General features: G+C 44.1%; 1 protein-coding gene across 1 annotated transcript in view; it reads right to left on the reverse strand.

Annotated features, from left to right (window-relative positions):
• The window catches only part of KIAA2012 (KIAA2012 ortholog), a 95319-nt gene that overhangs the window by 9168 nt on the left and 71794 nt on the right, over nucleotides 1-14357 (reverse strand). The window contains exons 13-14 of the mRNA XM_004674825.1: nucleotides 11528-11600; nucleotides 2042-2123 (exon numbers count right to left, since the gene is read on the reverse strand). Of these exons, the coding sequence (XP_004674882.1) occupies nucleotides 2042-2123; nucleotides 11528-11600 (155 nt within the window). The remainder of the gene's footprint in view (nucleotides 1-2041; nucleotides 2124-11527; nucleotides 11601-14357) is intronic.

Here is a 14357-nt window from a genome sequence, read left to right on the forward strand (position 1 = left end):
AAAAAAAAAAGACTTTGGAATATGCAACTATCCATCCATGCCTTTATGCTCTCTGAGTTCTATTCTTGATCAGTCACCATATGCTAGGTATGTTTGATCCCTTGTAGAATTGCTGTCACTGACTATGAGCTGTGAGGAAAATTGACTTATGTTCTCCGGGCAAAAAGTTCACTAAGAAATAATCACATGGGTTCCAGTAACAGCAGCCACCACAGCTGATATGTGCCAGGTCTGGTTCTGGGAATTCCATTTTTTGTTGAAAAAATGTTTTTATTGAAGTAACATTGCATTCTAACATTATAAGTTTCAGGTGTTCATCATTGAAAATAAACATGTGTGCATACTACATTAAGTTCACTGCTAAAATGGGCACTTTAGTTTTTAACTAAATCAGTGTTATATTTACTGTGCCATGCAAGCACAGGGCCTTAGTATAGAAACCTGAGACATATTTGTTGAATGAGGCAAATGGAATTTCCTGTAAATATATGAGTCTTTAAATCATTCAGTGTCACTCTATAAAAACTCATAGAAGTAGCCTTTAAGAATTTAGCACTGGGAAAACCTTTATTTCCCCTGAGGAACAGGTATTTGGCAAATGAGAAACACAAACCTGATCATGTTGCTCCTTTTTTTTTTCTCTTTCACATTCAGAAATCTCTGTATCACGTCTGAAAGTCTGAACTTTAGTCACAATGCCTATAATATGTTTTGTGCAGTATTAGTATTCTTTTCCTCTTGATTTAAATTTTCTGTTTTGGTTTGATACCTCACCTTTGTGTGTGTGTGTGTGTGTGTGTGTGTGTGTGTGTGTAGAGTTGTAAGTTTAAATCCATTTTGGGAGACAATGAGGTATATACGTTTAAAAGAATGGAATTCTTCATATATCTGCCTCGCAACCCAACTGCCCTTCTCTTTGTGTTGGGGAACACAAAGCCTTTCTAATCCAGGAAGAATCCAAACCCTCAGAGGCAGAGGAAGGCAGGTTTTCCAGTCACAGAGATTCAAGGGAGGCCACAGCAGACTGTACTTAACAGGTGGCGATGGAGATGGCCACTCCAGCCACAGCCAAAGGGGTTCAAATGGACCTGGGCCTGACTGGTCTGGATATTGGCTGAACTACTGGTCAGTGAGTTCAGAACAAGCACACAGTGAACACTTAATCCATGTTAGATTTCACTAGTATTGGAATTACTTACCCTACAGAGCTGAGTGAATGTTGTGAAAGGTGACATTTGTGGAATCATTTTAAAAATGGAGCCAACCACCCATTACAGAGGCCCTGTATTACCTGTCAAAAGTTAGAGACCTCTGAACTAGGCCCAAATCAATTGATTTAAGAGCTGTCAAACCAATTGTTGAGAACTGATGATTATGGACCTTTTGCTGGAGAATAGAATCAGTAACCAACAGTGTATAGCCAAGAATAGTGAAACTTGTAATACAATTCAACTCTTGCTTTTTAAAAATTGAAGTAATATTGACTTGCAATATTGTATAGGTTTCTGGTGTGCAGTCTTTTAACCCAACATCTGTATATACTATCTGATATTTGCCACTAGAATCCTAGTTCTCATTCAAGTCTTTAACCACTAATGTCCCCTCTACCTTCCTCTCCTAAAAAGTTCTGATTTTGCTCTTAGTTTCTACCTGAATCTCTGTACCACAAATTACAATTCTTTGATCTTAAATAAGTGTGCTTCCCTTTTTAAATGCCACCTGAGTGTTTAGGCTGCCAATGCTGAAGCTGTGGCTGAGTGACAGACCTTCAGCTTTCTGGGCAGGTCTGTGAACCTCAGATAATGAACAAATGGAGAAAGCTTATTCCACACTATTCAGCTTCACTACTCACCCACTCAGCCAAAAACATGGTTTCTGTAGGAAGCTCATCACCCTGTAATACACCCCAAGATCTTTGTTTCCTCATTAGTATTTTAATTCTGTCTGTTGGAGAGAATCTTGATGCCTCTTAGTAACAAACAAAATTAAGAACAAAAACAAAAGCGGAGGAGTTAGTGCCTTTCCCACTCTGAACACTTACGCCTTTTGGGCAGTATCTGCCTTAGGGTACTCAGCCAGGGAAGCACTGAGAGGACCAAGGGTCAGACTCCTTGACTCTGGGTCTGTGAAGACAAGGAGCATCCTTAATCAGCAAAGGACAGCAGGCAGTGATCCCAGCCCCGGGACTGTGTCCCAGGTGAGTAGTCAGCGGCATACAGAGTGCAACAATGATGTATGTTATACCAAGGGACTTAGCACAAACACACACAGAGCAAGTGACATTAAAACCAGTGAGACCCTTCAGGAAGGTGATAAAACAGTGTGTCAGGACCCAGGAAATGTGCCAGCCTCTGACCAGGAATCTCACTCTTGGCTATCTATCAGAAGGAAATAACTCAAAGGAAGAAACAAGCTTTTGGGCCTCCCTGGTGGCGCAAGGGGTAAGGTCTCAGCACTGCGAGGTGATCAGCAGCCATTGCAGCATGAGTTGGGGCCCCAACCAGGGAGCTGACTGACCCACATGTGCGGCAGACCTCTCCTGTCTCACAGCTGCTCCCCTCAGCAGTGTGTTTCAGTAGATCTGTCGGTTCTGCTCCCCACTCTGTCTCTCCTGAATCCTCTCACTACCTGCACCTCTGATTAGGAACAACCTAACAACGGGGATTTTAGGGGAATTAATAAAACTACTTAAAAAATTAACACAAAACATTTGACTACAAATACAGTGCCTGGTACCTGATAAAAAGAGTAAGAATCTGGCCCTCCCTGGTGGCGCAGTGGGTTAAAGCACAGTACTGAGAATCTAAAAAGCCGCTTCTGCATGAGTTCGATTTCCGCCTGCCCCGGAGGTGACCACATGGCGTGGCAGACCTCTCCTGGCCCGCCTGCTGCTCCCCTCAGCAGTGTACTTTCGTCGATCTGCCTGTTCTGTTCCCTGCTCTGTCTCTGGTGAAGTCTCTCGCTGCCCCTGAGCCTCTGGCCTGTACCCCAGTTCTGTATGCACAAATAAATAAATCTTTAAAAAAAGAAAAAGAGTAAGAATCAGACAAACAAACAAGAAACCTCATCCTTGATCACTCTAGTTACATAAACTACTGCAAATGTTCTGGTCTATTTACTTCATTTTTATCTAATAAATATGCATTCATTATTTAATAGAATAAACAAAATAATGTATATGTAATTTTAATCAACCATTATTTTAATAGAATTTTCTATATTATTCAATATCTATTTTAAAAGATTTACTTATACATATAGAATTGGGGTATAGGCCAGAGGCATGGGGGATTGGGGTGAGAGGATTCATCAGAGACGGAGTGGGGAGTAGAATAGGCAGATTGACTGAAATACACTGCTGAGGGGAGCAGTGGGTGAGACAGGAGAGGTCTGTCAGGTCTGCCATGCCACGTGGGTCACCTCCCTGGCCAGGATCTAATTTGTGCTGAAGTGACTGCAACAGCTTCATGGTGCTGTTTTTTAACCCATTGTGTCACTAGGGAGGGCCCTTATGCAATTTTTTTGACAGATGATTTTAATCAGCATAGCATTTCATCATATAGATGTATAATTGTTAACCAAACACACAATGTTTAGAATTTAGATTGTTTCAAAATTTCATAACTGTAAAGAATTTTGCATAGAATATCTTTGAATTTTTTTTATTAAGACTTTTTGTCCATGTTTATGATTATTGAATGATAAATGTATGGCCTTTAAGGTATTGTATCTATTGTCAAATTTTTTTTTCAGAAAATTTGTACCAATTTATATTGAAGCAACAGTCACTCAGTATTTCTTTTATCACATGCTTATTAAAGATTTTCCACATGCATGGTATTGTGTTAGGTGCTGAGAATCTAGTAATGAGTTGGATGGACATGTATCCTGGTCTCAGGGAACTTAAATTCTAGTGAGGATGGTGGTTACTGACACAAAATAAAAGTAAAAATCTTTCTGTAAGGGAGATTGTATTCAATCTCAATCCTCTCTCTCTTTTTCTTTGAGCAGAAGAATCTTGCATAAGTCAACTTACCTTCCCTCAATTTTGTTTGTTTAAAACTGTTAAAATTTTACAGATTTCAAAATGTTCACCTGTCATCCCACCAGCACCTTAATACTCCAGTTAGTTCAATTTTCAGAGTTTGATCATTGTTACCGGCCCCATCCCAGGAGTTTCCTTGCAAACCGAGTTCCCTTCTGCAGTACAGTGTCCACGGCTTCTCACATCAGAGAGAGCCAGAACTGTGCACACTCGAGGCTGCTCAGGAGATTGGGAAGGTTGACGACTCTGGTGCTACCTTAAAATTTATTTTGTCTTGGATACTATGTAATATTAACAGGTTAATGCATTTATGTGATAAGGGGGTTTCTGAGAGGTCTTTTTTTATACCCTACCACAGCTGGCTCAGAATAAAACTTACTGAAGTCACTTTTTCCTCTTTTGAGCTTTGGGAGAGAGCACAATCCGACCAGCAGAGGGCGTGTTTGTACTGAGCAAAAGCTGACATTTCTTGTTGCAGTAATCGCCCCATTTTGATTAGAGTTGAAAAAACCTGTCAGTCTGGGCTGTGGCTCATAGAAGGGTGATTAGTTCTTCTCTGGTAAATGCTTGGTATTTAAGAAGTATCGGAATAAACGAGGGTAGTACTTTGAGTGATAACTTACAGCTTTTAACTGCTTAAAAAATTCTGTTATATGTCTTAAAAACATGGAGTATAAGGAAAACTACTGAATGATTTACCCAGGTACTTTACTAACTAGCTTTGTAAATATTAACAGTGGCCAAATCCAAGACACATTTAAAGTAAATAAAACAATTCAGAAATAATAAAGTCACTTTCACATACAACCCCATTGCCCTCACTCTCCTAGGAGGCAACCATTCTCTTTAACTTGGTGTGTCTCAACTGACTGGATTCAGAGTACACCACCCCACAGTTTGGTGTCTTGGCATGTTGACTATTTTAAGATGAAGGGATTTGAGGAGTGGCGGTTGAAGGAATGCTACTCTGATATCCCGTTTCTTCCCTGCAGCAGATTATGAGACCCAAATGGGGTAGGAGTCCTCCCTACACCGGAAGAGAGGTACAGCGTCATCTCCAAATGCAGAGAGACTCTGAGACCTATAAATAATCTCCAAGAGTTATGCTGGCCTTAAAAAACACTGCCAGGCCCTCCCTGGTGGCGCAGCGGGTTAAAGCACAGCACTGAGAATCTGAAGCCACTTCCGCATGAGTTCGATTCCCGCCTGCCGCCTGCCCCGGAGGTGACCACATGGCGAGCCAGACCTCTCCTGGCCCGCCCGCTGCTTCCCTCAGCAGTGTACTTCGTCAATCTGCCTGTTCTGCTCCCCACTCTGTCTCTGGTGAAGCCTCTCACCGCCCCTGAGCCTCTGGCCTGTACCCCAGTTCTGTATGAATAAATAAATAAATCTTTAAAAAAAAAACAAACACTGCCATACGAGAAAATAACAAAAATAATGAACAACCATAGACCAGAGACATTCTGTGGGGGTGGAGTGGGGAATGTGATCAAAAACGGGGTGGGGGGGAGGGAGGGAAATGCACGGGACTATGGTGGTGGCACAGGGGTGATTTGGTGATGGGAAACCCGTGGGGATTACAATCGAGATGGAAAAAAAATGTGCAAAATGATGTAAAAATAAACTTTTTAATAATAATAAAAAAAACACTGCCATAATTTTATGTTTTCTCTACTTTGTAACAATTTTCTAAGGAGAAACACATGGATGAGATACCACTCTTTTTTAAAGAGTTATTTATGCATACAGAACTGGGATACAGGACAGAGGTGCAGGGGAGGAGACAAGATGCACCAGAGACAAGAGTGGGGAGCAGAACGGGCAGATAGATGAAGTGCACTGTTGAGAGCGGGTCAGGAGAGGTCTGCCACACCATTCCCCCACCCCTTACCCCCCCAGGGATGGAGCTCACACTCAGGCAGCTCCAGCTTGCTGTGCTGCTTCCCAACACTTTGCACCACTAGGGAGGGCCTGAGATACAGGTCTAAAGAGCCAAAGACTTGGAGTTACAGAAAGTTGGGCTCATAGTCCAGTCCCTTCATTTCTTGGCTGTGTGACCTTGGGTATGTTCCCTACCCTCTCTGAGCCTCATCTGTGAAATGGAGACAATGCACTTTACCTCATTAGGCTAATGTGAGGACAAAATGAGACAAGGTAATAAAGGACCTAACATCTTATCTTGCTTCAGAGTGAGAGACAAAAAGGGCTTCCTTTTTTGGTTTGTGCAGAAAACAAACCAAAAGACAGACTTTATAATTTGAAAAGATTAAATTATTTGGGTGGCACTTCAGGGCTTTCCTTCCCAAATTTCTCCTAGAATCTAAAGAGGAAGCTGTTTTGCGGATTTTATACATCCTTGGGCAGTAAGTCTCTAGCGAGGCCTACAATCCACAGGAGGTCCTAGCGTTGGAGAGATATCACAAGCTACCACAGAGAAGAAAAGACTAAAGATGTGACTGAGAGAAAAGTTCTTTGGGAGAGACCAGTGGCAAGGAGTTCTTTTGTAAGGCGTTTATAGGTCACAGGTGGGGAGGACCTCACCAGGGTGGGCAGCATAGGAGCTGGAGAGAGGAAGTCATGTTCCCTGTGGGCTAGGCTGCTAGGTTTCTTGCTGCCATGAGGTAGCAAACACTGCCATACTGACCGCAGGCCTTACCTCCCCCACCCCCTCCAAAAAATAACCTGTGCCTGAAGTGTCTCAACATTTAGATTTCTCTACTATTTGAAAGCAGCTTTTCTTTAAGTCTGTACTCCTCTTTGGCCTACCTGCTTTCTCCCTTGTCTATGAATGAGAGCCCCAGATTGCAAACACTCCTACTGGTGACTTTTAACACCAAGGAGAATGTCTCTCAACAGAATCACGTGTGAGTCTAAGGGTTTCTGAAGAGTTGCCTTTTGTGCTTTTGTCCAGTTGTTTCATGAGACTCCTTGGGGACCCCTGCATCTCACGCAGGGCTCCCCAAATCTCTCACTCCTCCTAAGAAATCTATAGTCCTGCTACCCCCAGGAATAATGCCACTACTGTCATATAACAGCTGGTGGAAGGCTGAGGCTGGAGAGACATTCATTCACATGGGGTCAGCTGCTCACACCTGATTTAAGCAAAAGGACTTAAGCAAGAACTCAATCTCCCAAGAGAAGCTCTCTCCTGCTAAAAATTAAGATTTTTGAGGAACAGACTAATTACTAACCTTTACTGAGCACTTACACTGTGCTAGGCACTCATAAACACATAGATTAACTCCACTATGTCACAACTGCCCTGTGATGTAAGTACTATTAGCATCCCCATGTTACAGATCTAAAGAAAAAAAAACAAAAAGATGCCCAGAGAAGTTCAATAACTCACTTAAGGCCATGCAGTAACTTGGAGCCAGGATTCGAATCTGGGGAATCAGATTTGATAGTCAGCCTTGCTGGTCACTATGAAGCTGCCTGAAACTTGCCTGCCAATCCTCCCACCCCCATTATTTTCTAAAAGAACAGATTAATTTCAGTGACTGCCAAATTCAGAAAAACAAATCCTAGAAGCAGGACTTGGGTAGTAGAGGTTAAAGAGTGATCCTGGGATCAGCAGCACAGAATCACCTGGAATTACTGACAAGGCAAATTCTTAGATCTCAGCTGGAGCTAGTGAACTCTGGGAGTGGGGCTCACAGGTCTTTAACAAGTCTTCCAATTCTGATTCACTGTCAGGGTGAGAACTACTGGTCTAGGAAATCAACCAGAATTGAAGTCTTATTCTTTCTTGGGATTTTGGGGGGTACACTTTCTTTTTATTTTAAGATTTATTTATTTATGTATACAGAATTGGGGTGCAAGCCAGAGGTGCAGGGACAGTGAGAGCTTCACCAGAGACAGTGGGGAAAAGAACAGGCAGGTCCACCAAGCACACTGCTGAGGGGAGCAGGGATGGTCAGGAGAGGTCTGCACGCCATGTGGTCACCTCCAGGGTAGAGGATTGACCCCTGCACTGAGGCAGCTACGCTAGCTCACAGTGCTGCGTCCTAACCCATGTGCCACAGGGGGGTGGAGATGGGGGTGGGTCGGTGGGGTAGGGGTGGGAGGTGAGGAGGGGGCTCTGATGTTCAATTCAATTTCTTAAAGACTTACTGGGTGTTTTATTTCCTTGGACTTTTAGGGTGGGATAGAAAGGGAAGTTTATTTCACTCAGAGCACTTTTCCAAACTTCTCTGAACTGGAGAGTGCTGGTTTGGCCTGTCTTGTTGGACACTTGCATGCTGCATTCTCACCAAGTCTGAGAGTTGTGATCCTCCACAGGGCATGGCTCTGGCTAACTGCTTATAATTAATCATGATGTTCACTCCTGAAATTGGAGTAGGAAAAAAACCACTATTGATAATTAACCTTAAGACTGAGGAGAAAACTCATCCTTCGAGGGTTAAAAAATTTCCTCGGGCCCTATGTGGTGCAGCAGGGTAAAGCACAGCACTAAGAAGCTAAAGCCACTTCCGCATGAGTTCGATCCCCGCCCTGGAGGTGACCCACATGGCGCGGCAGACCTCTCCTGAGACGCCTGCTGTTCCCCTCAGCGGTGAACTTCATTGATCTGCCTGTTCTGCTCCCCACTGTCTCCAGTGAAGCCTCTCATCGCCCCCGCTCTTCTGGCCTGTACCCCAGTTCTATATGCATAAATAAAAAATAAAAAAAAATTTCCTTGACATCTTTTCAACATTTAAAAAGGATTTGAAATCCTTTTAAAATATTAATGTTTATCACACAGAACAGATGAGTGCCTTCTTTAGTTTTCTGCAGCGGTTTTACTGCATTAAAGCCCTGAATCACCTTTGAGGAGTCTGCTTCTCCGCCATGAGAGAGACATCTGTTGTGTTCACTTGGATGTTGCTCACTTTCCGCCATGGTCTATGTTGCCTAAGACCTCCCTGGTGGTTGGGCAAGACCTTGGCACCTGCTGTGCCAGCAAGGCATGGAGCAGGTTTTCTCTGCTCTAGGCAGAAGGCAAAGGAGTCCTGGAGTGGCCTTGTCAGGTGTTTAGTGATGTCTCTACATCATTTGCAGTGAGGAGGCCAGATGAGGGCAGGCAGGGAGGCCTGGGGCCGGGCCCTGGCAGGCCTCCCAGCCCCCCATGAGTCTTCACTCTTCCTGGTGTTCTCTTAAGGCCTCTTCGCTGGTCTCCACAGCATGGTCCTCTGCCACTTTCGTTGGCCGCTGCTGCCCTTATACGCTCGGTCTCTGGCTCAGGTGCTCCACTCTACACCAGGTGCCGCCATCAGGCACGCGTGCTCGAACATAGGTGTCCATCACTGATGTGATGGTGGGAGGGCAGAGCAAACCTGATCACTTCCACTTACCCTACCGGGCCTCAACTGGGCTCACATGCTGGATTTATGTGTGTTTTACCACCTGGCAATTCTGAAGATGGGTGTTTCCCTGGCTATTGCCACTCAGCTGTGAGAATGGAGGGGGTAGGGGACTGGTGTTAGCAGAAATTCTGCTTAAAAAGTTCGGCCTCGGCTCTCCCTGGTGGCACAATGGGTTAAAGCACCGCAGTATGAAGCTCTAGGAAGCCACTGCAGCACGAGGTCGATCCTGGCCAGGGAGCTGACCCACATGGCGCAGCAGACCTCTCCTGACCCGCCCATTGCTCCCCTCAGCAGTGTATTTCAGTACATCTGCCTGTTCTGCTCCCTACTCCGTCTCTGGTGAATCCTCTCACCCCTAGTACCTCTGGCCTGTACCCCAGTTCTGTATGAATAAATAAATAAATCTTAAAAAAAAAAGTTTGTCCTAACATAGGGTCAGGCTAGCATCTTTATTGTCTGATATCAAGAAGCAGTGACAGAAGAAAAAGTGAGAAGAAAGAGTATTTTTGACTACCCTGTTAGCTACCCTGTGATCCTGGAGAAAGGTGACCATGCGCTCGCCAGTGAATAACACTCAGTAAAGGGCTACTATGCGGGATTATGTCACTTACTCTCATGCACCCTGGAGGGGAGAGTGGTTTTCAGTCTCAGAGGACGGATGAGGGAGAGGGTAAGGTGGACTTGACTTAGATCGACTGTGGAGCATATGATCTTTTCACAGCGGCTCAGACGCTGTTAGCCTGCAGAGAGCACCCCATGTCACCTAGAGAGACACCCCATTAAGAGGGCTAAGCAGGAAAAACGAGCCTGTTCTGGGTGGATGCCCCAGTGCTGGATGTCCCAGAGCAGAGCAGAGCACCTTGGCGTTGAGTCCTCACTTGCTCCCTCTGCTGAACACCTTTGCACAGCAACTGACTGGCTGGTGCAACTCCCTCCAACGCCTATTTCCACTTCTACAAGAAGCAACGGAGCTAACGAATAGCTGGCTGACTGCAGCATCACGCAGAGAAGAACTCAGAGGCGAGTTCAGGGTCTGGGAGTAAGAGCTATGCCAAAACACCTAGCTCCGGACCTCCATATTTCCTGGAACTGGAACATTGTCAAACACAGGGTTCGTTTGGGAGGAAATTGCACTCAAGCAGCTTTAGCCATGCAGAGCTCTAGGTCACAGGTCCATCCGCGCTGGTGGAATATTATCCCTCAGGCCTGAAACCTCAGCTTCTTTGCCTGAATGTCCCAGTCCTTGTGAAAGAGGGAGCAGAAAGGCAGAGGTCCCTGTGGAACATCTTTTTTTTGAAGGTTTATTTATTTGTGCGTACTGAACTGGGGTACAGGCCAGAGGCTCAGGGGCGGTGAGAGGCTTCACCAGAGACAGAGTTGGGGAGCAGAACAGGCAGATCGAGAAAGTACACTGCTGAGGGGAGCAGCGGGCTGGTCAGAAGAGGTCTGCTGCGCCATGTGGGTCACCTCGGGGGCAGGCAGGGATCCAACTCATGCAGAAGTGGCTTTAGCTTCTTAGTGCTGTGCTTTGACCCACTGCACCACCAGGGAGGGCCCCAGAGCATCTTTTTTTTTTTTTTTAAGATTTATTTATTTATTCATATAGAACTGGGGTACAGGCCAGAGATGTGGAGGGTGAGAGGATTCACCAGAGACAGAGTGGGGAACAGAACAGGCAGATCCACGCAGTACACTGCTGAGGAGAGCAGCAGGCAAGTCAGGAGAGGTCTGCCTCACCATGTGGGGCTCTTCCCGGGCAGGCGGGAATTGAACTCATGCAGAAGTGGCTTAAGCTTCTCAGTGTAGCGCTTTAACCCGTAACCCACTGTGCCACCAGGGAGGGCCCATCTTTTTTTTTTTTAATAGCCCTAGCATCTTTACTCTTTTCTATGAATCTGCAACCTCTGGCAGGAAAGAAAACTCAGCAAGTTCAAGGACATCATTGCATGTTATTATCAGCACTTCTGAGATACTAGAACATACAGGAATCTGAACTCAACATTCTGGTCTGTGTTTTGATATCCAACCATGAACTGAGAGGAAATGGCAAGGTCATTCTCCACAAATATCTTCTAACAATGCAAATGTCAGTTGAATGACAGTGATAGGTTGTGAAATCCGACCTATCTGCCTATACCTGGAGTGTCTTGATGATTTTCTCTGAAGGGTCCCTCTGGCTCATCCTCATAGTCCAGTTCATCACCACTCTCCTATTAGGTTAAAACACAACAAAAAACACATAAGGTAAAATAAAGGCAAACATTCCTGAGGTGCATGCTCTTTGGTAAAAGAAATCCAATAGATGTCTTGTTTCTTCTTCGTTGTCAACTTATTTTAACCTCCAGAAAGTCTGCTGCCAGTGTGAACAGCCCTAGCAAGCTAGGTGGGCTCAGCAGCGGGTTGAACCCTCCCTGGTCCTTCTCCTGACAGAGGCATGTCCCTTCCATTCGTCCGGACAGTGCTTGAAGCCTGGCATGGGGGGAGCTAGCGGAGGGCCAGGGAGAAGAATGTTACGGGCCAAGACCAACTGGTGGAAGGAAGCAGGAAGTCAGAGGATAGTCAGAGGAAGATCTGGTGCAACAGGGATTGAGGCCAAGGAAAGTGGGAAAGCTGGAGGGGAGCCAGACCCCCAGGGCCTCCAGGGTAGGTAAGGACTTTGGTCTTTATCTTGTGAACAAATGGAAGGCACTGAGGGTTTAAAGCTAGGGAGCAGAAGGGTCAGATTGGTCTTTTGTGGGGTTTCCAGGATTACCATGGATTGGGTTTCTTATCACACTTAATCCCCTTCTCCTTGTTCCTGAGACATGCAAGCTGCTAGCAACCCACTGCCCAGAAAGCTCCACAATAGAGGTTCTCAACACTGGCTGCACATTAGAGGTTCTCAACCTTGGCTGCATTTTTTGGTGAAATTTTAAAAAGCACGATTCTAAGAACCTGGCCCAAATGTTAAAATCAGGCTTTCTGGGACTGGGGCATTTCTAAGGCTTGGTGGATGACTCTAATATACAGCTGGGCCTTCTCTAGGGCTCTGGAAAGGTAACTCCAGTAGCCAAAGTGATTCAGTGAAGCCCCATGTGACTGAGAAAGGCAGCTCTTGGCCTTTGCCCTTTGGATCCGCTTAACCCACAGCTTCCTTTCAGTCATAGAGAAGGACTGTGATGTGGAGGACCCTGGAAATCTCTGTGGGTACAAAAGTTCCTCCCCCTTTGGTGACAAGTTTCCCATGTTGTTATCAAACACCCAGCTGCTTTGGAAAGATACAATGATCTTTTTATTTGATTTTCTCTTCTGACTTGATGACTTTTTCCTCTGCCTGTTTCATACTTGTTAGCTCAGAGTTTATAGCTGGAAAGATAGAAACAAAAAAGCAGGGCAGGTAAGTTGGGTTTTTTGTTTTTGTTTTTGTTTTTTGCACTTCTCACTTTGGAAACAAAGTAAATTTCACATGGTACAGTAAAGTAAATTCATCTCTGAATAAATGGAGGGAGAGGCTTAAAAAATATTGTAGGAAAACACTGTCTTAGTCACAGTAAATTGCTAAGTTGGAAGACAAGAAAAGGGATACGTTTCAAAAAATCCTGTTTATAAATCCTTTAAATCTAACAGGAAAATGGATTAAAGGGAGAAACAAGCTTCCTCCTTTGGAAGAATTTCAAAGCCAAAAAGGATAAACCTTTAGTCTTAACAACATGCAGTTATAAACTATGAGCCTTTAGGGGCAAGAAATAATCTCATTTTACAAATGGGGAGGCAGAGAGAGAGAGATTTGGGAAAAATTTCTGGTGAGGCCCTGTTAGCAAAAGAGACTTAATTTGATATTTCTATTGCTTTGAAAAATGCTATCATCTTTTCATATCTGAGCACACATATGAAATTACTTCCACCTAAGTTCATTTATTGGCAAGAACCTAAATGTCCCATCAATTTGGGACTTGTTAAAATATGTTAATTCACACAATGAAATACTATACAACCATTAACAAGAATATAGAACTCCAAGTTATAGTAAACTTAGATTTGCGTTAAAATGTGTTTAAAATGCCTCTCTATTTGTGTTTTTACCTATGTATATTGGTTTACATGTGCATATTATAACTCATGAAACTATAGGAAACCTGACAGCAGTGTTTGACCAAACTAATGGGAAAAAGCAGCTGAGAAACATGCTCTTTTATGTTTGGCTTAAAAAAAATCATGAGTACTTTTTGGATTATGAATTTAATTAAAAAACTAAAATGAAATAATAGGCTGTCACTTTTAATATGTGTTACAAATGCAATGGCCAAACCAATTTATTAAAACATAGGTTAAAAAAAGCACAACACTGGTAATAGTCCTTGGTGAGTGAATAAAACAAACTGAGGGTCTGTAAATCCAAATCCCAACTCTGTTATTCTGGCCAAGTCATTTGTGCTTCATCTGTTCATTCGACTTGTGAGCATTCTTGTCTGTTGTGTGCCAGAAACGGCACTAGCACTTTGTGGGGGCACAAAGCTGAAAGATATATTTGTAAGCATTTCACTAACTTGACAAATGTCAAGAAATCTCACCATTGCAGTGCAGTGTGATATGTGTGACAGATTTTGACAGGTTTCTGCAGGACCTCATGGGAGGTGAAGCTAAATTAGGCTGGGGAAGGTTTGTTTTCCAGCAGACTTGGTGCTAAGTCTTGCAGGGAAGGGAAGTACATAGTTCAAGTCAGGGAAAGCAGCTTGGGCAGATTGAGGGGCAGTGCAGGGGCCATGCCAATGAGACAGGCTAGATCTTGCCTGCTACAGTTGGGAGTTGGAAGAATCCTGCATTTGTTGTATTTTTCTATTTATAAAATAAATTCATTGTTGTTAATGGAATTTAACCGGCAGGCCAAAGAGGAGGTGGTAAAGAATTCCAAGCAAACTAGTAATATGACTGGGCTGTATTTAGAACGAGCACTGGCAGCAGCTGGCATTATAGGATGCCGGGGCGGG

This window comes from Condylura cristata, unplaced genomic scaffold (assembly GCF_000260355.1).
Source record: "Condylura cristata isolate star-nosed mole 26May11 unplaced genomic scaffold, ConCri1.0 scaffold00002, whole genome shotgun sequence".
Taxonomy (NCBI): domain Eukaryota; kingdom Metazoa; phylum Chordata; class Mammalia; order Eulipotyphla; family Talpidae; genus Condylura; species Condylura cristata.